Source organism: Stegastes partitus, unplaced genomic scaffold (genome assembly GCF_000690725.1).
Source record: "Stegastes partitus isolate 25-593 unplaced genomic scaffold, Stegastes_partitus-1.0.2 Scaffold51, whole genome shotgun sequence".
In the NCBI taxonomy this organism is placed as follows: domain Eukaryota; kingdom Metazoa; phylum Chordata; class Actinopteri; family Pomacentridae; genus Stegastes; species Stegastes partitus.
In genome coordinates, this window is record NW_007577782.1 from 401,065 (window position 1) to 428,320 (window position 27,256).

Below are 27,256 nucleotides of genomic sequence, written 5' to 3' on the forward strand. Positions count from 1 at the left end.
AAAGAATACCAACAAATATTTTGTACATATTCTTTCTTGGGGTCCAATGGATCGTGAAAGACCTTCTACGTAGGGCAACAAGGAAGTCCTGAATTCTAGTCTGGGATTCTATCAACTTGCAATTGCACTCAGTCCGTTTAAAGTGATATTGTAATTTAGGCAAAAGTGCAAAAATAGTTTTGCTACTTCTTCAACATGTGACTGACATTATAATAACCATGTTTCTTCAGTAGCAAAAAGGAAAGAACAGTTAGTCTAACAACACAATCATGTTAAGCATGTCAAGCAAGTTGGAAAAACTGGAATCTTTGAGCTGACTTTCATTAAAATTAAGTTAAGTTCATTTGAGGGTGATGGTTTAAGTACAGCTAACATAAATCAGTGGCTTTTATATTACTTGTTAAGTTAATTTGGATAAAACTAGTTCAATGGCCTGTTACCGATTGAAGCATACATTCAAGCTAAGCCAGCACATTTTCAGTTGAATTAACTTGAATCAACTAGTCACAGGGGAGTGGTTGACTGGACTTAATATCTTAAGTTTATTGAACTAGTTTTTATGAAGTTAAGTGAATTTAACTCACTTTGGAGTAATCAGTCAACAGGAGTGCAGCTAACTCACAAGTGCTTTAGTGTCTCATTTTTTAAAAATTATTTAGGGTGCAGGTCTGAAGCATGTCATGTGTAAGTGGAGGTGGATGAGGGGGTTTGAGGGAGGAGGAGGGCCCAGCAGCACCCAGCAGCACCCAGCAGCTCCAGCACTGATGTTGCGACGTCACTCAGCCCGCTGACTGACTGACTGGGCTCCAGGCTTCAGGCTCAATCTGCGGCCAGCAGCAGCAGCAGCAGCAGCAGCAGAAGAGGCGGCGGCGGGTTGGAGGAGAGCAAAAACATTTGATCCGCTTCTTTTATTTCCCTCCTGTGGCTTTCTTCACCGGGGCCAAGGAGAACAAAAAAAAAAAAAAGACGGACAACTGCATGATTACAGGCGCCAGCTTCTCCCTTCATCTCGACTACCAGCCGGGCTAGCTTGATGCTCACTCCAGCCTGCTAGCCTTTGTGGCAGGGCTGTCCATGCATCTGAGGACCCCCTAGAGCAAAAAAAAATTAAAAACAAAAAACCGGGCTGGGGACAAGCCTCGGCTTTCTCTTTTTTTTTTTTTCTTTTCTTTCTTTTTTTTTTTCCTGACAGTCTGCAAAAATTACTCCCCGAGTGGGCAGCAGCTTCATTGCGCACCCAAGAAAGCGGATTTCCAGCGAGGAGAGCATCACCGCCCGGTTACACGTCGTCGCTTATCTGCAACCTCCTGCTTTGACAGGGACCAAGAAGCGATTGATGACTAATATTCTTCCAAGATAGGCTACGATGTTGCGCATCACGGCCAACATGTTGGCGACGGGATTGCTTTTCTTGGGATTCTTGCACAGTTTGGAAGTAATCGCTCCAGCCAGGGCTATTGATGGTAAGCAGAAGCTTTACGAATTTAAACTAGAGCCCATCAGGAGTGTGCATGCTGATTAACACAGGATTTCTGTTCTGTTTGGTGTGTGTGTGTGCAATCAGAGTAGCCTCACTTGTATCCTAGCTGGAGGAATAACGACTGAGTGAAGCAACGTGGAGGGGGATGAGACAATTAAAGCGCTCTTTTGTTCCTGTCTGCCAGTGTAACATGTGAATATTGCAATGTCACAGCACTTGATCGCTCGTTTGTCTGCCCCCCCACCCCCTCCTTTTTGCAGGATACAGGCTGCTCTCATGCATTCACACTGACATTCAGTGATGAAACTGTAGCACAGGCCTCCAATACCTGCTTTAAACCACCACATGTTTCACAGGGAAATGAGAAACCCAAGCAGCAGTGTTGCTTTTGATTACTGCCACAGAGGCAAATCCATGATGGTGTCATAAAAAAGTACAAAATCAGACTGCTTTGGAGGCTTCTGCTGAGCTGTGATGTATATAATGTGTGTTGTCTTCAGTCAGTTCAACAGTTTTTTTTTTTCTCTATGTGATGACAGCAGCTGAGCAATCTCTCAGTCAAACAACCCTGCAACACTTTTATTACCCTGTTGGGCAATCGAAGTGTGCCTGTGGTTTTAATCTCTTGTTTAAATCGCTCTCTGTGGCTGAGTGATTCCTATTTAGTGATGGATTAATCCATGTTGACTTCATGTCACCATCGCAGTCAGATTTCTCCTCATCCGATTTTTTGCTGCCATCAACAGGCGTCGGTGAGATTCAGTCAGGTTATCGCCTGGGCTGTAACCAGCTACGACCCCTGAATGCCAATAGTCATATTGTGATCTGCAGGCAGATAGTGTGCAGTTCAAAACAGCTCCCCCTACGACCTTGTTGCACACTCACCTAAACAAAGTGGAACAACTTCTGGAAACTATTAAGTCCTGTTCCTGTTTTTTTGGAGAGATGGGGGTAAGAAAGGAAAAAGGGTGTTATCAAAGACGTATCAGATTTGTTCGATTCTTAGCAGGTGGAGGGAAAATGTGAGTGTATTTTCACCAGAATGTGTTCAGATTGCTGCTGCTGCGGGAGCACCAGTTGCTGTGAAGCAAATCGAGGGTTCTAAATTTGACTTTTCATTAAATTCGGTGGGATTTTAACAGCATGACTGATTTAAACCACAAGCTGCATTTTGTGAGATTCATCATCAAGTCATAAACGCTTCCCCGCGCCTTTGAAGTCGTTCTCATTTCGCTTGGCAATCCGGCGCTGTTGAGGTTCTTAGGGAGCGAAATCCACATAAATTACCACCTTGAAGATCCACTTGGATAGCCTGTAATCACCTGCAGTTTCTCTCTGCTCGTCGGTCCACAGCAACAGCTGAGTAATCCTGCCTTTTAAACAAACAGCTTCTGCCTGGATGCACAGTTATTGTTTTAGTGAAATCTTCCTCCCTCTGAGTCGTACTGACATGATTTGATGCGTCAGCCTTGTGCAGTAAAAACAGAGGAGATCGCCAAACCTGAGCTTTGCTTGACAACCCACTGGGATGCAGAGGCTGCTGTGCTTGGCAGCGTCTCGAGGAAATATACTGTTGACATGGCTTATATGTATGAATCACTCGGAATAAATGGGAGATTCACCAAATAGGCTGCACACATTTTGAAGATTATGAAGCTTATTGGTCTCTATAATAAAATAAACATTTTTCTACTATACGATACACCAATCACCAATTGATAATCATTCACCTTGTTTTTTGCACCCTTTGAGCCACATAAGTCCCCCCCCCCTTCAGAGTTTGTCTTAAATGTCTTTTTCCCATTTTTGAGACCTCTAAAGGTTTTCTCTCATTGTCTCAGTGCTGTAGCCAGTGTAAAGTCCCTGGGGTACCAGCAAACCCCAAGTTTAATTGGGTCCAAACTGCCCTTTGTTTCCAAGAAGAGACCTCCATGAACAGTCTCAACTTGTTCAGAGCTCTCTGCTAATTGGGGGCCCAGTGGAAGAAAAAAAAAAAAAAGGCCCTAATGAAAGAATTCACATTGTTTCACTCTAAAATACTAATGTCATTTCAAAAAGAGATCACTGGCCCCTCACAAATGGACAGTGTTGTCCCTGTGAGGCTTCCGGGGGGGAAAAACAACCCTTCTCATAGAAAATAGAAATGCAGAAGTGCATTTGAGATCATGTTGGTCACTTTAACTTGAATCATTTCTCCTTTTTTTTTGCCGACTTCCTTCCTCAAATGTGAAATCTTATCATTTGAAATAGCATCAGGATCCTTCCTTCTTAATTAACTCAGCGTGCAGTGATTCTCCTCTCCTGATTTGTCCCCTGTGGATGTCGGTAACATTTGGTGGAGGCCTTAGAAGTGGCTCAGCATTTGGCTGCTAGTAGAGTGATACTGCCGATACAATAACATCCACACGGCCAAAAGGTTACCACTTCACTGTTTACTGACAACTGAGGGCAATATGGAATACAGAGGGCCTTTGTTAGATCCTTGTTTCATTAAAAAATGTAACAGTTAATGGAAATAACAGATAAAGAGTATGTTTGAATCTGCTATACATATGTGGTTGAGATTAGTTCATGGTGCTTAAATACCTTATATGACACATTGTAAACTAGCCACGACTGCATAACTGAGCAGCTTATCCTAAAGAAAAACAACTCTTAGGTTGAGTTAAACTCACATCATTTATGTGGCTGAACAGTGACTATTAAATTCTGTACTGCTGTAAGAACAGACACTGAAATGGCACAAACCTTAAGGTGATATAATATAACTCGCAACCATTTCACACATAATATGAAATCTCATTGTCCTTGATTTATAACGGTCACAGTAAGATCTCCGATGACATGCAAAACACTTAACTGCTCGTCTTATTTCTTCACTTTTATTTCATAAAAAAAGAAATCCCTCTGTTGTGAGCCTTAAAGAAACAGTTTGACATTTTGAAAAACGTGCAGCTTCTACTCCTGTATCCGTATATTTAATATGTTGGCTTATTTTAACATTACAACTAGACAAAGCCACTGTGGAGGTGTTGAAATTTGCAACGAGGCAACCAGCAGAGAACCCATGAAGTCACTGCTCCTGGCGAAGGAATAGTCGGTACATAGCCCCCAGGAAAAGAAGTATATTTTAGTTTTTCACTTTTTGTGTGGATAAACTTCCATGTAAAAAAAAAAAAGAAAAGAAAAAGTGTGTTTTGCAAAATGTTAAATAGAGCAGTAAGATGCTCCCATGTTGATGGTGTTGATCTGATATCCAAATTTAAAAATGCTTATAGAACAGAGAACGTTTTCATCGTTGCGTGACGCTTTTGAAGCCGTTTAAAAGTCGTCCATCCACAATGTTCTTGGTACATGTTGGCAAACTTGTCAGAACAGCTCTGTGACCCACTTCAGACTTGTGATCCACTGATTGAGATACACTATCAAGATGGAGCTATTTAAGGTTTGAAGACGGTGCACAGCTTCGGTAGGCCCTCTGAAAGAATATGAGCAGAAGTTTGATCGGGGGGGAGGGGGACATCGTGAACTCACAACCTCTGTATGTTCGCAACACGTTCTACTGATTTTAACATGTGAAGGTAAAAGCTAGGAAAACTCACTAATGAATACAGGTCCTCGCCAGAAGTTTTTGATTTGCAGTGCGGACCAAATGTGTTGCCTGGAAAGTCTCGCTGGTTCACTAGTTACTTGTGGGACAAAACTCTTCTTGCATGATGACCAAAGGTTTGATGTCATTCATTAAACACTATGGGAATGTGTTAGATGTAGAAAGGGTGGTCTTTTTTTTTTTTTTTTTAAACATCAGAGATTAAAAACAAGTCATTTGGGGAAAAAAGAGTCGTGCAAAACTTTCTAATGAGACTTGGAATAGGAAGGAAAAGAGGAGACAATTAAGCAGGAGAGCAGGATTTCAGGGCAGTAGTGATGACTCGCAGACAGCTCCACAGTTTGCCTAATGTAGTGTACAGGACTAAATGTAAATGGTCTGCACTTATATAGTGCTTATACCGTAGCGTCGCTCAAGGCACTTTACTGGGTTTCTCATCCACACACACACACACACACACAGTCACACTCCAGCGACAGTGCAGCTGCCCTGCAAGATGCTCGTCTGGCAATCGGGAGCGACGTCAGGTTCAGCGTTTTGCCCAAGGATGCTTTGGCATACGGACGGGAGGAGACAGAGATCGAACCGCCAACCGTGCAATTAGTGGACAAACCAGTTCCACCGCTCGAGCCACAGTCACCCCGACGTCAGTTGGAAAATTAGCGGCCGTGTTTGCTTCTTCCCACCTGCAAACATTTATAATTGGGTTTGATGAGGCACACAGTGAAACCGGGGATTGAATGCTAATGGCATTTTTTTTTTTCAAAAATATATGTAGGGCTATTATATCTGTCTGTAGATGCAAGGTGGTGAAATGAGCTGTTTTAAAAGCATTTATTTTATGTTGTGTTTCCAATATCCTTTTTTTTGTTGTTTGTTTTTGGAGCTCTGCTTTGCTCTTCACCAACTCCTGAGGGAAAAAAATCAGCTCCCCTGACTTTGTTTATCTGTAGTTTTGTGCTGGGCAGGTAGCAGACAGCAGGTATTTAGAGTTTTAAGAAAAACAAAAGAGCAAGAGTGACTCAAATCAGACTACAATACCAAGATAATGAGCTAAAATACACAAATTCTGTTTTGATTTATCACAAAAAATGTGGTCTACTTTTAACATAAAAATATCGATCACTGCTTCAAATCTTAAGTCCAACACACTGAGGAGACTTGTTTTGCCCAGTGCATTAAAGTCGACAGTAGTTCTAAGGCAGCAGCTGGTGTTTGCGTGGGAGTGATCGATGGAACAGATCAAACTGTCTTGATAATTCAGCAGATAAAAGTTATAAACGTGTAAGTGATTGTGCAAGATAGAGAGAAACTTGTCTTAAACTTTCAGGTGGAAACTGTAGTTATGACGCAAGACACCAAACACTCATTCAGCTCGTTTTTCTTTTTTCCATTCAGAACAGTTCCAGTCGTCATGATCGACAGCTGCAACCATCACATTCGCACAAGGTTGCTAAAACTTGGGTATTGTGTAAATCTGCCATTTGAAAGGAATTTACCACACTGGCAATGTTGTTTTCCTTTTGGACAGTCTTTTGTTATATTATGCAACTTATTCTGCAATCTTGCATTGCCCCTTATATACTAAAGTAACCCGAAAGTGATAGAAAGCCATGTTTAAGCTTTCATGCTGATCCAGACAGCATCAGATGGGTTTCACTCCTTTCCTAAGTGTCAGTTTGAAAGGATCACTTCTATTTATGACTCATGTATCAAGCTGTGACCCTGATTTGCCATGTTGCAGGTTGTTTTGAAGGTTACATAATGCATTGCACTGCAATGTGATATATCGTTGCTGCATAAGATCTATCTTCACTTTTTGAATGCTCTAGATCAATTCTCTTGTCCGCAAAAATTGTTGAGTTTCAGTTCCAGCCACAACAGAAATTGTGTTTTTTTAAGTTTCTAATTTCCGTTAAGTGAAATTCAGTCAATTTTCAGCATAAGACCACAAACAAATAGAACCATTTGCATCTACTAAAGCCTCTGCTAGATTTTTTTTTCATGGACTTGCATTTTTTTTTTTAATTTCAGGGACAAATGTGAGACAGAGCAGACTCACACCTATTGTGATTTTTATTCCCTGAACTAAACAAACAGACCTCATTCTTCTGCGCAGTGCTTCCTGATAATGTACATTATGCATCTGGCCATCACAATTGGATATCTGTCATAGGAGTCCTCACGGTCTTCATCCTGCTGAACTTTTCCCCGACCCCTGATTCATTCAAACAATACATCCGCACGTGCTCCGACGCCATCACCACCGAGGTCACTATTCACGCAACCGTGATTTAGATTTATTTGCAAACTTCTAATCCAAAACACAAAGTACCAAACCTTCACCTTAACATAAGCCTAATTGTAACACTAATCCCTAAAGCAGGCGCTCACCCTTCACTGTGTGGCAGAAATCTACCTCACATGACCTTTTAGTGGACGCGCAATTGTTGTTTCTGCCTTCAGCCCGAGCAAACACACAGTGCAGATCAGGGATGTTTATGGGTTAACATTTTAAGGACATCCAATACGTTGAATATGTGAATATATTTCTGAATACTGGACACAATTTTCAGGCAATTGTGCATTTAGTGTGAAAGATTTGCCACAGTCAGATGTCTGTGTGTAGGCACAGTGTGGTCTCTCTGATTATGTGCATTGTGGGCTTCTTGGAGGAGAATGGGTGGCTGTTTGCTCCACTATTATTAGCCTACACGCTCCAAATGGAATATGTTTCATAAATGCACCTGAACATCTTCCTGTGTTTCTGTGAAGTATTTTGTAAGGATTGTGTGAATTCACTGACACAGCTATGTCGGTCACTGAAATTTCATAAAGGAATAGTCTAATATTCTGGGTAAGTTAATAATACATGAGGAGATTGGCTTAGCATAGTAGTTATCCTGGCACTGTCAAACAGCAACAAAACCTTTCAGGACTCGTAAAAGCTCACTGCTGAACAGAGATGCTGGTAGGGAGATTGTGTTACCTTTCTACAGTCTAGTTGTTTCTCCTCCCGTCATGCTAAGTTAAGCTGACGATGGCACTTCAAAAAGCTCTCAACCTTACCAGTAAACATTACAGGCATTATTTTTTACTATAGTCTCTTTTAACATCAATGTACTTGGTTAAGAGGGTCACGTCTTGTGCAGTCCTTAACAACATGCACAACCTCATCAACGAAAATGGTGACCACACGAGTGGGATTGGAGTTTGGGTAACCGATAGAAATCAGGTAGGGTAAGTAAGGTGCGTGGGGCAACAGTTCAGACCTAATTTCGCTGCTTTAGCCACCTTTGCTCTATGGACGGGCAACCTGGAGCAACAGCACTGTTTTCTTCTTTGATTGCTTCAAACATTTGAGCTTTTGTGGACAATGATATAAGGCTTTATAATATACAGTTAAGCCCCAAGATATGAGTAACGCTCTTTGTTTCCAGGTGAAGATTTTGAAGTACCCTCTTATATGACAGTGGTATCAAATCTTTTCATCTAAATCTGGGCTAGAAAGTGACCATTTCCCTGGATTATCATGCAGACTTTTTCCACAACACCTGCAATTAAAGCAAACTTTAAAGCATTACAAGCAGTGTCCAAGGGTTTCTTGTTATTTTTCTTGTTCAAGGTTCCATCACTACAGAATCACAGCAAGGACCCCTTTTCGCTGAAGTTACATATTTCATTGGATGCCAAGGATGCTTCAAAACGTGGATAGTGAACATGAAAGAATGTTCCAGAGAATCTAGTCTTGTTACATGGGGCTCATGCGTCACACTGAGATTTGAAATTTGTACTGGTCTTATGAAAAGGCACTAAAGAATTTCTCATAATCTTCTTTAATATGTTTCCCTCGGCAGCATACTAAGTAGGCTTAATTGTCATTTTTTTCTCCCTCCGCTGCTACATACAGCATGCGCTCTTAGTGGCGGTACAGTAAAGGGATTTGTCTAAACTGACTAAGTTGACAATGGCAGCTCACACCTTGTGGTTTTTCTACATCGTCCCCGCTCTGCTGCTGAATTCGTTTTAATCCTTATGTGGAAGCGAAGGAGGTCGAGGCCTCCTCCCTCTGAGCCCAAACACTGAGTCCAGTACAAATAGCAGTCATGGTTGATTACCACTCTGGAGTTGAGACGTGGTGAAATCTCAGCCAGACATCCAAATAGCTCTTAATTAAGTTCACATTTGATTACTCTGCTTCACCTAATAGGTTCTGCCTCACAACGCCACTAAAGCTTGTTTAAATTGACTGACTTTTTTTTTTTTTTTCTTTGCTTAGATCTGACCTGTAAAAAGAAAACAGGCAGGACTGTATATGTCCTGCATGACGAAGCCCGGTTTTACTTGGCAGCCGTCATCAGGGCATGGACACATTCCTGATGTTAAGTCTCCTCAGCTCTAAGTGCAACGTACACTTACATAGACTCACAAACAAAACAACCATAGAGTAAAAACATTCAGAAGCATCCGCGAACTTTCACTTGCATGACTGTTTTTCAAAAATGCAGAGATAACGTAGGAGCTATTAAAACACGAGCATTCTTTGTGTTCTATTTTTGGTATTAATCTGTATTTAATTACAGTCTTCTTCTATAACTAGTTGGTCACCACTGACTAGACTCTCGCAGCTCTTCCAAACCTTGCCAGAAAGTTTTATTTAAGAGGCACAGCTGGGGCCTCTCTCTCCCTCTCGCTCTCTGTTTTGTAACATGACAAATTGGAAAACTTTTTTCCCTCCCTCTTCCTTCGTCTCACTCTCTTCCATTACAAAATCCTAAAGCGTTCATGCCTCGGCTGTGGAGGTGGATGAAGAGGTGGCAGGCCGCAGCCAAACAGGGCCAATACACTCTTTCCTAATTTTTTTTGGTGTTTAGCAGATCCCCCTTAGGTCAACCTAGAGGTTAACTAACTAACTAACCCTTGTTTTTTTTCTCTCTTTCTTCTCTACCTCAGCCTATCCTCTATGATTTCCATTTTGGTCCTCGTGGTTGTTTGCCATCTCATTATCGGCCCAAATTGGCACTGTGTCGTTGAAACTCTAAAAGAAAGTCCATTATTGTGACGTCTCTAGAGATCCTGGAGTTTCTGTAGAAAAAAATATTACAAAAAGGCATTTCTCACTTGACATTTTGTGAGAAATGTGTTGTGTGAGTTGTTTATCATCAATCCCCTGCAGCATTGCTGATGTTTTGTTCTGTTGCATTCTGTCAAGATATTTAGCAGTGAGTCAATGTTAAACCGGCTGTGTTGCTGTTCCACAGTCTGTGGCTCTTTGTAGAGATAAAGTGCGAGTCAAGGTTTTGCCACTTGGGCGTCAATGTCGAGATTGATGACATACAATTCGGCTTGTTTATCTTACCCCTATACAAACCTCCTCCTGCTAAATATTTGAAAACGTAATGAAGCTTTATCAGGCCCACAAGCCAGAAGTATCTGGGAGAGCAGCCCCATCTTCTCCCCTTGAGAAGCTGTTTTATTTGTGCCAGTACACGCTATCTTCCATAGACTAAACCGTGTATTTTTTCCCATTAGACATTTCAACACTCCCAGTAAGTGTTTTAAATAACTACGCTATGCAGTGACTTCAGCCAACACACCCACCTGGTGCTTCTCTGCTTCTCTGCAGTCGTTTTGGATGAATCAGAACCAGTAACGAAGCCTCTGCAGTGAGGAAGGATCACCTCCTCCGATCAGAGCAGCTGCAGCCTGAGGAAGTTTGGTTTTGTTTGTGTGTAGTAAAGGAAAGCAGCTGCTGCCATGTAAATGCACTAACTTTTCGCGAGCTCAAATGGCTACATTGTGTTTTTCCTTTGACATTTCCAAGGTATGTGCGTGACTGACACAAGTTCACCAACGTCGGGGGGAAAACCCAACGACTGGTACTTCACAGAGGCAGGTAGATTCCCAGGTTATGAAATAAGACTTGTGCAACGGATATCCTTCAAATAATCATATGTGTTCGTGCAAAACTGTATTTAGTGAGTCTGTGGAGACTCTCATCCATCCAGGTTGGTGTCCCAGATGGTAGATGTAGATGGTAACTGGACTTCTCTTTGTGGTTGGTAAAGTGTTTCACTTTCCAACCGGGAGGCTTCCTCAGAATTGAGAGTAGTGTTTTTTTTTCAAGAACTGAAAGAAATCCAGTTGACTAGTACTGAATCCCTGAAGAGTATTTAACAATCTTCTGATCTAGTGTCTTGGCTGTAGTTGTGAGAGTGTCAGATAGTGGACCACTTTGGTTCAGACTGAAATATCTCGACTGTTCAACAGATTGTCATGAAATTAGATTTTCATGGAATTAGATTTTCTTGGTGATTTTTCTTTTCCATTCGATACCACCACCAGATTGATATTTGTTGCTTTGAGTTAAATGTCCCAACAACCATTTGGATGATTACTGCACACATTCCCCATCAGGACGAACCACCGGGTTAAAATCGTAGCTTGACCTGTACGACACTCCCATTAGCCTCTGCTGTACTTTTTGCTGTTTAGTGTTATTCAGTACATGTTAGCATGCTAACACACTAAATTAAGATGGTGTACATAGTAAACATTATACCTACGTAGCATCAGCATGTTAGTTTGATCTAGCAAGCAGATGCTTAGTTGCCTCGTTGTACCAACAGAGCCGCGAGAAACCTGCTGGTCTTGTTATTCCGACAGGTTTACTGTTTACTGGGAAATTCTGGTTTCAAGTCTCCCTCCACTGGGAGGTCAAAGCAGGAAGTTGGTCAAACTTGTCCTGCTCATGGACACTTGACTCGTGGCGGTCTGGTTGCACGAAGGTCTCTTGCGTGATACCTTACACGGTCGGCTTTGAAAGTCGTAACTGCTCAAGCTCCCCTTCAGCACCACTGTCGACAGTACTTTAGATCTGCCTTCCCCTCAACCGCTGTTGAGTGGTGTGTGATGAGGCAGTAGTCTCAGTGTCTGCTGGAGCTTTGTAGTGCCCTGGTTGATCTCAGAGGGCAGGCCTCCAACTTATTTATAGCTCTGCTGTGGGTGTCGGAGGAAATGGTGCTGTGGCTGGGGGCGAGGCTTGTGTTTGCCTTAGGAGAGGACTCTTCCTCCCAACCAGACTGAGCTCATCTTGGAGGACTAGCAGACGGCGGCGGGGGCAGAGGGCAGTGGATTTTGTGATCCGGCCCCAAATGGCGAAGACCCAAAGCATTTTCACGCAGCCTCCACTTTTGTAAACACACAGGCAGCTCATTGATAGCATGTGTGACATTCCTCCATCCCATCTCAATGTCCCAGCCCAGCTCAGCCTGTTCTCAGATCTTCAGGCCCGTCCCCAGCTGTGAGGGCCCTGCCCCCCTACGTGCTGCAGCTCACTACCCACTGCTGCCTTTGCTCTCGCTGCTGCAGTCCGTCTGATATGCTCACTTCCAGTGTCATACCCATCTCTTTACCTTCTTTCTCTGCTTTGCCAAGAATGAATTTTACTGAAGATTCCTATTAAACCAGGATGTAATACTCTGTGACCCCGTGTCACTTTTTGATTGCATTTGTAACTCACATTCAAGTAGGTGAACATCTGTCTCCAGAGACCACATTGCATTTCCTCTCCAGATATGCAAATGAACCTGCATATTACTTCTGCAGTGTGTCTGTTCTGCCAACCCAAAACAAAATCAGCATCCATCAGCTCATCTTTAGAAGGAGACTGTTGGCAAGCAAAGTCTATAGGTATTGATTTCTTGCATTTTTTTTTATTTAAGATTATTTCTTATTCACCAGTTATAGTTCTTTGATGTGTGTCGACTGTAGATATGATTAACAAAGAAACCGTAAAATATCATTCCTCTTTTTTTTCAGGATCACTCGCTTAGGATGAAAAAGTGGCATGCGAGGAGAGGAAAAAAGGCCACAAAGATTTTTCATTGTGTATTTGTAGAAGCGCAGAATTGATTGATTGGCCTGAGACTAACTTAAATGGCAGCTCTGAACATGGCCTTTGTCAGCACTGCCTTTTTCTTCCCTCTACCTATTCCAGCGTGGCTTCACCTCCAGCTAGCTAACCTCTTGACCTACTTCCCCTGCATCCCTGATACGTTTCTGTCAGCAGCAGCTCGCAGCGGAGGCCGAGGTGGGTGCGAACTCCTCCCCCCCGGCCGTCGTTGGAAGCGGAGAGTCGGAGCAAGTCAGCATCTAAATAAACAATACACAACGGGCTGACGCACCGCAACTAGCTTGCCTGCTAAGGCCGGTGTCGATACCTCGAAACAAACAAACAAATAAACATGCTCGCGCGCACCAGAGAAGAGCAATGAGGAGCAAAGAGGAAACGCTTTAACACAAGCCCGGTTGCATTTCATGAATAATTCAACACCTTGTGACTTCTGAGAGCGAAAAAGATGCCCCTCTACGCACATCTACACACACACACACACACACACACACACACACACACTACTGATCGCAGCGGTGCACAGAGGAGGATGAGAGCGGAGTGTGTTAATGTGCGCAGCAATGTGTCAGGTTGAATTCATGGTATTTAGGTTGAGCCCCATTTCAAGATCCCTTTCACTGCTGGAGTTTGCGGCTAGCTTTACATGTAAATACAGTCATCCTGTTTATCCTGCTTCATCCCATCATCCACCCTTATTCTGTCCCCCGCTTCTCCCCTGAAGTTAAACCACTGGTAACACCCCCGTTTCCAGTCACGGCCCCCGAATGCTCTGACCCCAAGTTGAAAAACCCTTGTTTATACAATGGAGATGTTAACACTCGTCTATGTGCAACACTTTGTAAAAATAACATTAAATATGTAAATCATCAGTTGTTCCAGAGGGCTGAGGTGGGTGGACTGAATCACTGAGGCAAGGTTGTCAAAGATGTTGGAAGAATAACCCCAGACCACTTCTTATTCAACATAATGACTGTGATGACAGGAAGAAATGAAGAGGGAGTGTGCTCGCGAAATCCTTTCGCCCTACACGAGGCGCCGACAGAAACATGAGCTCAGATGATACAGAAACATCAACTCAATCAGGGACTGGTGATGAATATCCACAAGGCTGAACTATCTATGACTAAATTCCAATTACACTCTGGGATTGCCTCTTGCTCTCTTTTAAATGTCAGCTTGCAAAACTGTATTGTTAATTTTAATGAATAAACAAATTTGGAACAATACTGTCTCATGAAAAGCAGCACTTTATGGTAAATTACTTCTTGTATTAAGCTATTAAGCGTGCCACTGAGCGGCCACAGTGTGACATGTGCTGTTTGAACTCGCTAATAAAAACTTATAGTGTTATGTCATTTCCTTTGTTTGTTGCCGTGTAACTTTACATTACTGTTAATTAAAGCTATTTTTACCTGATAACAGCTCTCCAATACCCTGCCCAGGAGTTAGTGCGCCTTTGAAATAATTTGTGTTGCACAGTAAGGTTTTAATAGATGTTAAATTGCTTTTACACAAATCATATGTACTAAAAAGACACACAATTTGAAAATACTATACATTTGCATACAGTAACTATATTACAGTTACTCATTCCGATGATGTTTTCTCACTTGTGCAGTTTGTTGCCTGCTAGAAATAGGATGCTGGGTTAAAGTCAGTTAACCAAATCTGTCTTAGATAGCTCCCTACCTGCTGTCAGCTGGCGTGCACACATAAACTGGGATGTATGAACTTTGTGAAAAGGGGTCTTTGTTGTGTGTGATCATCAGGGCCATAAACTGTGATCAAAACCACCAAACTGTAGGCTGCTGTGTGAGGAATCATCACGTTTGTGTGAAGGCTTCGCAGTTGTTGGAAAGCACCTACAGACTTGGGTTGAGTCATGGAAAGCATATTTATGCAGCTTTTACATGATGAGAAAAATGTTGGAATTCAGATTTGTTCATATTAATTCAGTTATTTTATTCTTGTCCATTGGTCAATGTATACCATGTGGTTCACGCATGCTTGCCGTAGTTCTACGTACATAAGCCCAGTCTTGTTATTTAATAGCCACGCCTTGTATATGTAGTATGTGTAAAGCATTTTGACTTTTGCTGTTGCCCATTAAGCATGATTTAAAAAAAAAAAGCTTTTGTAACTTATTTTCTAGTGAGCAATTGTAACGAGTAACACACATTGTCATGCGTTTAACTCATAAGAAAATTAAACACAGCTTTACAACAGATCTCCGCAAGTTAATCTGTTAAACATTTCAGATTGTTGCATGCAAAACAACATGAAACTAAATGGCTCCTTTATGAACCGGGACCCTTTCAGTTGTGTCAAATGTGGAAGCATCTAATAATTCTTGCTCTTCTTTACATTTCAGTGACATCCGAATACCTGCTGAATGAAACACGGTTACAAGGCTTAGGTCAGTGGTTACGTTTTCCAACTCAGCATGGAACTCTTGGGACCTGCTATCAATATGTTTTTCCTTTTGTTTTCTTGCATAGTTTCCAGCAGGTTTAATGCTTGTTCTAGCTATACTGAAATAGTGCAAGGCAGCCTTTCATTCTTTCCCCCCCCCCTGACAGCAGTGTTAAGTAAGGCAAGTTGCCACTCAGCAGCAAGTTGTTGCATCAAGCTTCGCTCAAGAGCTTCCCCTGAATGCCCCCCTGTGTGACTCAGCTTTGTTGCTTCTGCGTGTACATGTATGTGTTGGTGTGAGTTTGAATCTGCTTCTTCGTTTGGCTGTAGCTGGAATGGGCAGTTTTTTTTTTCTCATCCTGGAAGGTTGGATCGAAAGGGAAATGGATGATAGGGGGGCATTTCACTGAACAGTATGTTCTTTGATATCCTCCAGACGAGCTGCTTCGCTGCCATCGGCCTGGGAACGCTGACCTGGATATTTAGGTGCAGCAAGTTTATGCGAAGCTTTTCCAGGCCTGCATGAGTGTGTGTGTGTGTTTTGGGGATTTATTTTTTTTGTTGTGTGTGTGTGTGTGTGTGTATCCTCTCTCTATCCCCTCCATCAAAGTAACAACTTTCCAGAACCTAATTAGGGCCAGCGAGGGCCGCTATTGACTCTGAACACAACAGACACTGCTTGCTAATGAGACCTCAGGAATAAAGATCAGTGACACAAAAGGAGCTGCTTTTTCTCAGAAATCTTTTCATTCTCACTTTGTTTTTCTTTGTCTCTTTTCAGCCCCGAGGAGCTGCAGCCCAAAGCAGTTTGTGTGTAAAGACGGGGTGACGTGCATCTCCAAGGGCTGGCGCTGCGATCGGGAGAAGGACTGCCCAGATGGCTCCGACGAAGAGCCCGACGTTTGTAAGTGCTGAGTTTAACCAGTCCGGTGTGTTGTATCCAGATAATGCTTATTGTGATCCTGCTGCATCTGACTTGCACGACAGAATGAACTGTAACTGACAGATAACCGTTCAGAGACAGATAATTGGAGTCTTTTATGGCATAGGTCGATATATATGTATCATAATTGAAAGCACCACCAGTCCAGTGATGCTTCTTTTCCACAACATATAGTAGATAGCAGTGGTGTGTCTCTTGCAAATCCTACACACTAAATGTAATTTCATAGCATTAAAAATAAAGGGTCACTAAAAAATGTCACTCACCAGTGTTGTTGTGGCAAAGTGCTAAATGTAGCTGTTGTCAAAGAATCGACTTCATTCATTTTTTGTTTTTTTTGCCTTGTTCACTCACAATGAAAACCAACCTAGCTTGCTGCGTATTACTGTCCGCCAAAACTGTACACGTTTATTACGTCTTGACATATGTCATTCCAGTATTTTAATTGGATGACTTTGGCTTGGGGCCACAATAACTGTGCCCCGCGGCTGTCTACAGAGAGCAGTTTTGACCATTCACACCATGATTTCAGCAGTTCATCACTTAACACTGATGGACCAGCCCCATTCTCAGGTGTGTCAAGAGGAATTAGGCTACTTGTCGGCATTCTGTGGTCAAAGCCTTTGGGTTATGCATAAATGTTTATAACGAAACCGCCTTGGTGACATGATTGGTCATTTTAGAGTATTATTATACTTAATAGAATAATCTTTATAGATTATTACTCTATAAAGACCGATTTTTTCCCACTTACTTATATTAAGCCAGCATAGAGCTCCACAGTGACATTCGGTAGGGCCAGGCCCCACTGGCCCCAAATGCAGAGACGTCACTGGTAGATAGTCCAAAAATGCTGCTGGGCCTACTTCATCTGAATTTTTGCCCTTTTAAAGTTTGTGAATTCTGTGGAATAAAAGCGCTCCCTGGTTATCTCCTTTGATATGAATATGAGTGTGTGTTTGAAGCATGTTAAAGCAGAGAGAGTGAATTTTCACTAAATCATTATCAAATGCACTGTTATGCAAACCTTTGATTTTATTCATGACAAAAAAAATGCAAACTCATCCTTGCTTTATATTAGGCACATGTTAAGTCCTTTTGCACAGAATATGTATTTTTCTGACAGCGTACGAATTGCTGTTTGTACATAATCAACAGGTGCAATCTCTAATTATTGTGAGATTGCCTCAGAGATTGATCTGAAACCTGCAGTGGTAGATTTTAAAATACATTTTTCCCCCCATATCAAGGCTATGCTAATATGCTACTGCAGCGTTTGATCCCTTCAAACGCATTTTAAAAGCAGTTGTCGGCTAGCAGGCTGAGATTGATGGGCTATTAGATTTATTTGGCTAACCACAGCCAGCCTGGAGGAAACAATGGGACGTTCTATCAGCAAGTGAGAGAGGTCATTCTGCCCTTAAACAGCTCTGTCATGCCCAATTAGGAGATTTGCAAAGTTTGTCTTTCCTGCGTAGATGCGATTTCCTGTTGCATTCAGAGCCACAGAGGATGCAGTCATGACACAAAACCAAACAGAAAGTGTTCAAAAAAAGACAGCCGTCGTTTCAAAGTCTTCATTAGAGTCGAGATGCTTTTGAGGCCGAATCCCCTGGGGAGGGGATGAAAGCGGCACTGTCTTTTTGGTCGGCCTCTGAGACGAACACGCCTGTAGTTTTCTGAGAGGACAGAGGGCTCCGGGTGGGTCGGGGGGGAACAGTTTGTGTGTGTGTTTTTTGGAGGGGTTGAACTGGGAGAGGGAGGCTCGGATACAGAGCTGCAGTCTAGACACATGAGACTGCATGAGAGTAGGTCTGGAAGTCATTAGAGACTCGCCCAGAGCAATGGAGAAACCTGCTGTTTTTCACAACCTGCCTCTCCCCCCCTGTTTCTCATCTGTGGGCCTTCCTCCTTCTGTGTCTCTATCTGGGACAGAAAGGACTCCATCCCCTGTCTCACGCTGCTCCCAAACTCTCCAAAACAACCTTGTGTTGTGGAGGGACCTGACTTTCACAGTCTGAAGTGAGTCAAAGAGAGACAGAAGAAAAGGCCAATCCCTAGCTTAACTTTTCTTCAAATTTAGGTGTTTCTCTTAAAGTTAAGATTGTTTAGACGGTTGCAGAGAGGTTGGAGTAAACACTTTTCTCTTTGGAGTTTGACCAGAGAAGGGTAAACAGGCTGTCAGAGGAATTGTGGTTTACTTTTGTGCTTCATTAAAATGGAAAGCAAAATCCGGTGATGTTCCGTACTTTCCTTTTTCTCAGCACATCTCCCAAAAAGACCAAAACCAGCAAAGAATCGATGCATCTAGCAAATCCTATTGAAGACGGCAATGTTTTATTCCTCTGTGACACAAACAAACGTATCAGTGAGTCATTTTGTTGCACTGAGTGTCGTGTTTCGTCATTACAATCAACATGGAAACTGTAGTTACCACTCCTCTGGATAGTTACCAAACCTGATTTAATCATGTTTGAGTAATCGTTACTAAAATTTCAGAGTGTTTTTGCTCCTGTCACATTTTTACTCACTGAGGGCTCATTTTTCCCTGCGAAGTAAAGTCCCACACCTCTATGGAAACAGCACAACCGTGGCTAGAATTAGAGACAACTCAGGAATGTCTTCTGTGCCGCGTGACACATTTACAATGCCATAAATCATCAAAAAGGAAAGTAGAAGGTTTTTTTTTGGATTATTGATTTAAAATTGAATATTTTTCCAAGTGCCCGCAGGTGACAAATACTGGAAAAAATGGTGACAGATACTTCACTACTCACCTTTTTCATTTGCTGCCATACTTGTCTCTTAGCTGCTCTATATGAACACTGCCTGCAGTTCAGCTGAAAAATCCCAGAATTTTTGCATCATGACTGATGAGCCATTATGGCTTAACAGTTGTGCCAAGGAGCACAATTTTTTTAAATATATTTTTTTTACAGAATCCTATTTTTGCAGACATTTTTGCAGGCAAATGTTAACATGATAGATGTAGAATAAAGTGGTTCGCTGAAATATAACAATTTTAAACCTAAATTTACTGACAGAACACATGAGTAGTTAGTTATGTCATCTTTTTTAAAGACACCAGCCGGTGGGTTTTGGATTTCAGAGGGTTAAAAAAATTATTAAAAAATTATAAGTATATAACTGTGACCCATTTTTAAATAGGGAACAATAGCCTTGGGGCTGAGAGCTTTAGACAAGTTTGGAAGTCAGAAAGTTTTTCAAAACATACTGAGACATTGTGGTTTGTGGTCTTTTTACAGGATTTATAACCAATTTTCGAATAATACGTGTCACAAGCGTTATTCTTTACGTATGTTAGGACATTGTGGCGCCTAATATTAGCCTGTAAACATTCAGTTCAGACTTTTGTCTCACACTTTGTCCGTCTTTCCCCATGTTTGCTTTTGCTTTGCACCCTCAAATGATCCAATGAAGACAAACTGCCATTGGGACAATAGTCAAAAATGATGCTTGGTGGAAGCAAAAGTTGCAGCAGTGAATAAATGTACCCACTTAAATATAGTTTATTAGCTTTTCTGCAGGTGACCACATCATATACAGTGTGTAGGTTTAATGAAAGACTCATGGCAGCCAACCAGTAATATCTCTTGTCCAAATCCACATTTCCCATCTGAAGACAGGAATAAAATCTGATGAATCCCATTGTCATATTAAAACATTATATAGACTTGTGTCTCCAACTGTAACATGTAGTTTTTATTGTTGTGATAAATGTGCTCTTTGTGAAGGGCCTTTTGCAGATGCTTCTGGTTGAAAGATGCATGAGGTGGTTTATTTATTCACTCATGTGGACGGGGCTTCACAGTGGCCTTTGTTGGGGTGTTGGCTATTGCCAGTGAAGTCAGCCACTGTCCAGTGCAGCTGCTTTGCCCTGCTGTGTAACCCCCACAATGCTGTCCTTTGTACCCCAGGGTGCTGGGTCAGACTGGCATAGAGGGATACTGAAAGAGTAAAACAAAAACAAAATGCTCGTCTGGGCATATGACCTTTATATAGAACTTTGATCTGCATTTCTAATCAATGGACAATTGAAAGCCACGTAATGCAGATAATTGTGAAAAGTATTTGTGTAGGGTGTAGGCTCATGTCCCAGAAACACAGGAAGTGTGTTACGCTGAAATGATGTCCCCCCCCTGCCTCTGGTCTGTAATAAAGGCTGTTTTACTGACAGTTCCCATCTAGGGTGCAATTAGCTTTTTAGGAGATGAAACACTTTTGTAACAGCAACGTTCAGAGTGGAAAACATCTTCTTTCATGATGTAGTCTCACTGACTCCTATCAAGAGAAATGAAACACTGCATTGAAAATAAGTCAAATCTGGTGAGTTATAGCCTCAATTTCTGAGGAGTTACATCCAAAGCTTTTATACTGTCCTACTTATGCACACCATTGTTTGTTGTTGGGCGTGTATGATTAAAGGTGTCACTTAGCAGAAAGTTTACCCAAAGACAGTGGGTAAAGTGTGAAGATATGGAAGAGGAAGCGATCTGTTTTTATCCCGCTACTGTGCCCTAAAAGGAGCTTCCACCCAGCCCAGATTGCCATCGACATAATAACCGTCGCTCAACATGAAAGAGTCTGTTGCCTTCAGCGCCGTGCTCCGACTAGAACCTGCTGCAGGTGTGACTGCATGCGTTCGCAATGCGCTCTTCCCTCTCGGCTCTTCTCACACATTTTTCTCTCTCATTTAGACAATGAACAACAACATTCAGACTTCTAAAGGAGATGATGTGTCTGTAATTACATAGAAATGCCATGTATTTTGGCAGGGCCTGGGAGAAAGAACAGGGAAATGACATGCAGCAAATGGTCCCCGACTGGGATTTGATCTGAACATATCTACTCATGCGCTATACATCCTATCTGCTCGACCATCATTTCACCCCAGTGAATGGCTTTTGTGCTAAATTGCCAACAAAGTGTGATATTATCATTATGTACAACTTGAAACTATTAGTCCTTACTAAAGCTGTCTTAGTGATGTCTTGTAGATTAACTTTTGAGTTGCAGAAATTCATAAATTTGACCGAAACACCTTAATGCATTCAAAAACCTCAAACCCATAAACACTATTTAAACATGACACTGGTATGTCTTATGAAGCTGGCACGGCTAGTGTGTTAGCCAGCAGTTACATATTCAGCAGACAGAGAACAACATTAGCACTGATTTGGAGTTCTGTTTCTGGCCAAGCAGCAGATGTAATGCTAATACTCACGCTTTTTTACAATTTGTGTTGATCTCCATCAGCTCCTGAGGGAAATATCTGGCTCTTTAGCTGCTAAGCGTCTACTGTTGAGTTTTGTTTTTTTTCCCTTGACAGTTAGAGTCCAGTTGATTTATCACAGTTTTTTTGTTTAAAAACAGCTGCATTCTGCAATCGGAAGCACTTAGACTAAAGTGAGATTGTTAAGTTTCAAGCAGACTATAAAAAAGAAAAAAAGTGCTGAAAATTACTAAAACACTTTATCAAGCTGAGGGTAAAAACATGGTCAGTTATAATTCTCTGTTACAATTCCCCCCCCCCCCCATAGTTTAAGTTAAGCAATGATGTTTACAAGTGCACAAGAAATAGTTTGTGAAATACATGTATAATATATCCCCACATAAGTAGGATAAATAAGTCTCCTGCCTAAGAATCCAATCCACCGCCCCTTCTGTACATTTTTACATATTTCTGCTTTTCAGCAATATCACATTCATGCATGTAAAAGAAAATCCCAAGATGAGTTATTACAGATGCAGCCTGTGCCATAGTTACATGGTATATAGACATGATGTTTAACTTAACATGTTAAGTTACACTACTGTCCATAAAAAAATATCCTATAATATGAGGATGCTGCCAAAAAAAAAATCAACAAATTGTTTTTACTGATCAGTTTAATTCATACAAAGTGCAGTAAACAGAGAAGAACCTCAATCAAATCATTATTTAGTGCAACCACCCTTTAATTTAAAACAGTTCCCCGAGTTGCGTAAAGTGTTTGGAGTTAAAGCTGTCTCATTTTCATGTCTTTTCGTGTAATTACAGAGTAATTGAAACATGAGTTTGAGATGAGGGCTCCGTGGGGGCCACACCACCTGCTGCAGTCCTCCTTGTTCATCTAGTTGTTGTAGACAGTTATTTATGACTCAGCTGTATGTTTCTGCAGAGTGAATGTGGGACCCATCAGATGCCTCCCTGATGAGAATCTGTATGTCTCAGCATTGTTGAATTCGCTAATTATAATTCAAATCCCCCAACTCCATTCACATAAACGTGGCCCCGACCGGGCGAGGGACCTCCACCATCTTTCACTGTTGTCTGTAGAGACTCATCCTCGTAGTGCTCCTCAGAGCTTTGACAAACAAACTGCCTTCTGTTGCAAATTCAAACTTATCAGTCTCAAGCACTTGCTGCCATTTTTCTACACAGTGGGTCTTGTGTCTTTGTGCATTACGAAGTCGTGCGGCTTTGTTTCCACATCGGTGGAATGTATATTCTGTATATATGTGCTCTATTTAAGGGTGTGGTGGGCTGGATGGGATCCACCAGCTACCAGTTGGCCATTTTTAGATGAGGAGTTGAGGCCAGGGCAGTAGAGAGGGCAAAGCTGGCCCCTGAAGCAGGACAAGAGCGCCCCAGACTGTGTTCAGCCAAGAAAAGCGTGTCAGGGGTTTAAATTTTAAAAAGACCATTATGTAATCTCAGCAGGGCTCTCCACAGAAGGGGGCGGGGCAGGCCAGAGGCACCCGTAGGGGAAGGCTGGAACAAGCCTGGGACAGGACAAAAAAAAATGATACAGTGGGGGTTTTGATGCATGAGGAGAAAGGAGCACATGAATAATAATAATATGATCAGTTGGGGAATTGAAGCCTCCGCCCTGCGCCTCAAAGACATAGACGCACAGATGCCGTACACCTGGCTCTGCCTCGTGGCTCCTCACTGTAGCATTAAAGCACCTGTGTCTGATTAGTGGCAGTAATAAATGCCTGGATCCTGTATGCGAGAGTGCATTATTGAACACACAGCTTGTCTCCGTCAGCGGTTGTTGTCTCCCCTGGTTTCTTGGCTCTTACGATGACAATTACTCTCATCCTCCTCTCAGACCCCCCTTGGGCCTTTCCTTTCATTTGCATAGCTGTTTCTCCACGCGATAATTAGTAGTCTGTCCTTTGAATTCATTGTCTATTGCTCTACATAACAAATGAAAATGATTGTCTGGAGAGGGGCTTGGTTAATTTGTGATGATTAAAGTTAGTCTCCTACTTTGTCTTTGTTAAATATTTGTTTTTTGAGGCCTTCATTGATAGGGGCAGTGGAGAAAGAAAGGAGATGCAGGAGGAGAAAGTAAGGAAGTGACATGCAGCAAAATTTCCCAACTGGCCAGGATTCAAGCTGGGGACTAAGAGCATTAAGACTCATGGGGTATTTAGAGTTGCCCCCTTAGTGTCCTCCGCTAAGAAGCCCAAACAAACTGAAATGCCTTTCAGATATTGAATCTTTCTGGGCCAGCAATATGTATCCTTCTCTCAGATCTTTACAGGAAAACCTTGAACATAACTAACAGTTTTAACTTAATCCTAAAACCATTGTGAGGAAATAAGAGGTAAACGAATCAAATATGAGTCTGTTCAATCTCAGATATAGAGTCACTATGTAAGAACCTTACCCAGTAAGCAGTAGGTCTATTTTTCTTCTTTCAACGCCGTAAAAGAAAGAGGCAGGGAGACGGAGAGTCTGTCTGAGGTGTGTTATTAAAACTTTTGTTCCCTCTCCTTTTAAAGCTTAAGGAAGCAGGTGTGTGGGTTGCTGGCGAATGACATAACTTGTGTGAAATTTCACCACCGATTCCTTTTTGTGTGCGATGGTTTACTTTTCCTCTTTCGTAACCAGCAGCAGTGTCGGTTCCGTCTATTTATCTGGCGGCGTTGTCCAGTATGAATCTTGCAATTTACTTTGCTGATAGAACTGTTTGCTTAGCGGTTGCTCTGCCCCGAGGAGCAGTGGTGCTGGTGTGTTTGGAGAAGGCTCAGTTTGTTGTGCTTTCAAGAGCTAGATTTAGCCTTCCTGCTTTGCTTGTCACCCTGCCAGCCACCCCAGAAGCCCCCCAAGAAGGAATGAAAATGTGGTGTTGATATCTTGGAAGGGAAAGGATCGAGCAAAAAGAGCCAAAGAGCAGAGATCCAACCATTAAGCGCAGAGTGCAGCGAGGGCGCGCAGTCTGGGGGTTTAAAGCCAGAAATGATTAGAATAACTGACATTTGTGCTGTAAATTTATGTGAGATGCGGTTGCTTCCACGAAGGAAATCCAGGTAACCAAAAATAGTCCCGGTGTAGTATTTGCGAGGCGCCCACAGGTGCTGTTCTGCTGGCAGGTTAATGTGTTGTTTTCACCTGCGGAGTGAAGTGTTTATGGGATAGCTGTCAGAAATAAACAATGGTGAAGTGCAGCTATTGTTCCCCCCTCAGCGTTCTGCTGCTCACTGATGCTGTTCTTTGGCTGCCCATGATCTTTCTGACAGGCCTGCGTTGAGTAGCGACATCAAAACACAAACTCCTGTGTTAGCCCCCCGTGTCCTCTTGTAGTCTTAGTGAAGCTGTGGTGTTGCTGGATGTTGGTGCCGCATCCTAGTTGTTTGGAGTTTTTGTTTCTTTGGCAGGGCCGGCTGAGGCGGGGGGGGGAGGAGGAGGTCAAGGGGGGCCTCGGGGCTGCTGGGTCAGGATTTGGGTGCTTCGTCCAAGAATGTGTCATGTGGGCCAAGAGCATCGCAGAAAGGGCCAGTCAGTGTGTGAGGACGTGGTTACAAGTGGTCAGAAAAACCGTGTGTTAGAATGTGTTTAGGAGGTGACAAAGATGCAAAAGTGTTTACTTGTGTGATTTATTCATGGATCAACATTTTCAAATATTTATCTCTATGTGACAGCTATTGTCTGTGAGCAGTAGCAGGATAAGAGTCTAATTCTTGTCAGTAGCAGGTGCTTTTATTGTTATATAAATGATATATATGGATACCCTGTATGTGGATATGTAGGTGTATATCTGCCACAGTTTCTTATACTGAACCTTATGCAGTATTTAAAATAAAACTGGGTTTGCTTGTTGCACTCATTCCTCATATTGGCTCCCATAAAGCGAGTTTTATGTTTTTGCTGTAACTCTGGCAGCATCTTGCAATTTGTTTGCGTGTTTGTTGTTGGTTGAATAAGCTTTGTGTTGACTAGCATATGGAGGGGAAAGCATGAACTAGTGAATGGAAAATCCCCACAGCCTAACAAGCTTTGGGCTCTGGGACAGCCTGATCCAGATCTTGACTCCTTCTCAGTCAGCTGGGCCTCTCTTCTACTACTGGAGAGGAAACGCACACGGAGAGACAGTTTCCAAGATGAATAACTCTGCAAAAATGTTGTTGTGAAAGAAAAAAATCACACACACACACACACACACACACACGATTGTGGGAGCTCCCAACGGATGCAAAACCAAGAGGACTGTGTCTTGAAATATTAATCCTAAACCAGCAGGTAATTAGAAAGTGCCAGATCGGCTTTCATCACTTTGCCCCCGTGCCCCGTGGCTCTCGCCGTTACCCTTAGCTTCCATGTGGCAGTGCCACAGTTCAGATCAGGCTTCGCACGTGACGCTGCTTACAACACTGAGGCTCAGCCTGCTTTGTAGGGGGCCACAGCCGATTTGTGTGATCCAAACAATGGCCTTGGTTCTCTTGTCCCCCATCCCACCACCACTACCACCCCCTCTGCCCTCACTCCCGTGGACTGGAAAAGTGCATGTGATCTACCCCTATGTGTATGTGTGTGTGTGTAGGTGTGTGTGTGTGTGTGTATGTAGCGGCTTAAAGACTCCATTCGTACAAGGTGTTTGAAATCCTGCATGTAGCAATCTTGTTTTGATAGATGCTTAGAGAAGAAGGGCTTTGTTTGGCTCGAAATGTGACTTTGCAGCGTGTGGAAAAGCGCCCATCAGGTGTTAATGCTGCTTCCCAAGGTAGAAATAAGAAATAGGCGGTCACCTCAAACTCTTTATTGCAATGCAGTTTTAGATTCGAAGCAAGACGGATGATTGTAGCGCCTGAGAAATGCTCGTTGAGTGTCACAGGCCTATGGAAGAAGTGAAATCAAGCCTGGTATCTGCTGACGTCTCTGTGACGTCTGTAGTAGAAAAAAAGGAAGCCTTGGAACAACGTCTGGTTCTCTGTAGGAAAAGGATAGTCAAATCTCCAGCCCCAGTTCTACACCACTGGCATTATCACAAGGATAGCTTGTATGAGTCAATGATGGGGTAACCAAGATTCATAATTTTCCTTGGGTGCCATAATTGAGCGACAGAATAGCTGAAGCTGTACCAGTCAGCCTTCTTTCAGAGGAGACTAGAGCAAATAGAAAGTTCTCAAACAAATAAAGGTTCAGACCTGCTAACCTGGCTCGCTCACAGTGGAGGAATGTTAAACAAAAGCGCCTGTTTAATTCAAATTAGCAATGCCTTTTCCACTGCTGCACCTCTGCCTGCTGCCAGCTGACACAAGAATGAGGCCTTGTGGGGCTTCTGTTCGCTTCTTGTGGATGAGGTGTTTCACGTAGTCTCCTCTCTCCTTTATGTCCTTTTTTTTTCTCGCTCAGTTTGTTTCTTATTGTGTTCATTTTCCACACATCGCCCTCCCTTTCATGCATTTCACTTACTGTAAATGGGTCAGCAGATGTTGGAGGAAAAATCATGGGAGGAGATAAAGAAGGAAAGAGAGTGATGAGGAGGAGGAAGGACAGCCAGCAGTTTGACTTTCCACAGAGGCAGAGAAAGATGAGCTACGGGTTTTTAAAGTTCACGCATCGAGCAACGGGGAAAACAAACGCGTCTTTTCTGTACCTAG

The 27,256-nt window shown here is 42.5% G+C and overlaps 1 protein-coding gene across 2 annotated transcripts in view; it reads left to right on the forward strand.

Annotated features, from left to right (window-relative positions):
- Positions 1-821: 821 nt before the first annotated feature.
- The window catches only part of LOC103376578 (low-density lipoprotein receptor-related protein 1-like), a 99,710-nt gene continuing 73,275 nt past the window's right edge, over positions 822-27,256 (forward strand). Inside the window, exons 1-3 of one of the 2 annotated variants that reach the window (XM_008306993.1) lie at positions 822-1,463; positions 15,377-15,421; positions 16,199-16,321. In XM_008306993.1, coding sequence (XP_008305215.1) covers positions 1,367-1,463; positions 15,377-15,421; positions 16,199-16,321 — 265 coding nt within the window. In that variant the 5' untranslated portion in view covers positions 822-1,366. The remainder of the gene's footprint in view (positions 1,464-15,376; positions 15,422-16,198; positions 16,322-27,256) is intronic. The other variant, XM_008306994.1, reaches the window with a different exon arrangement.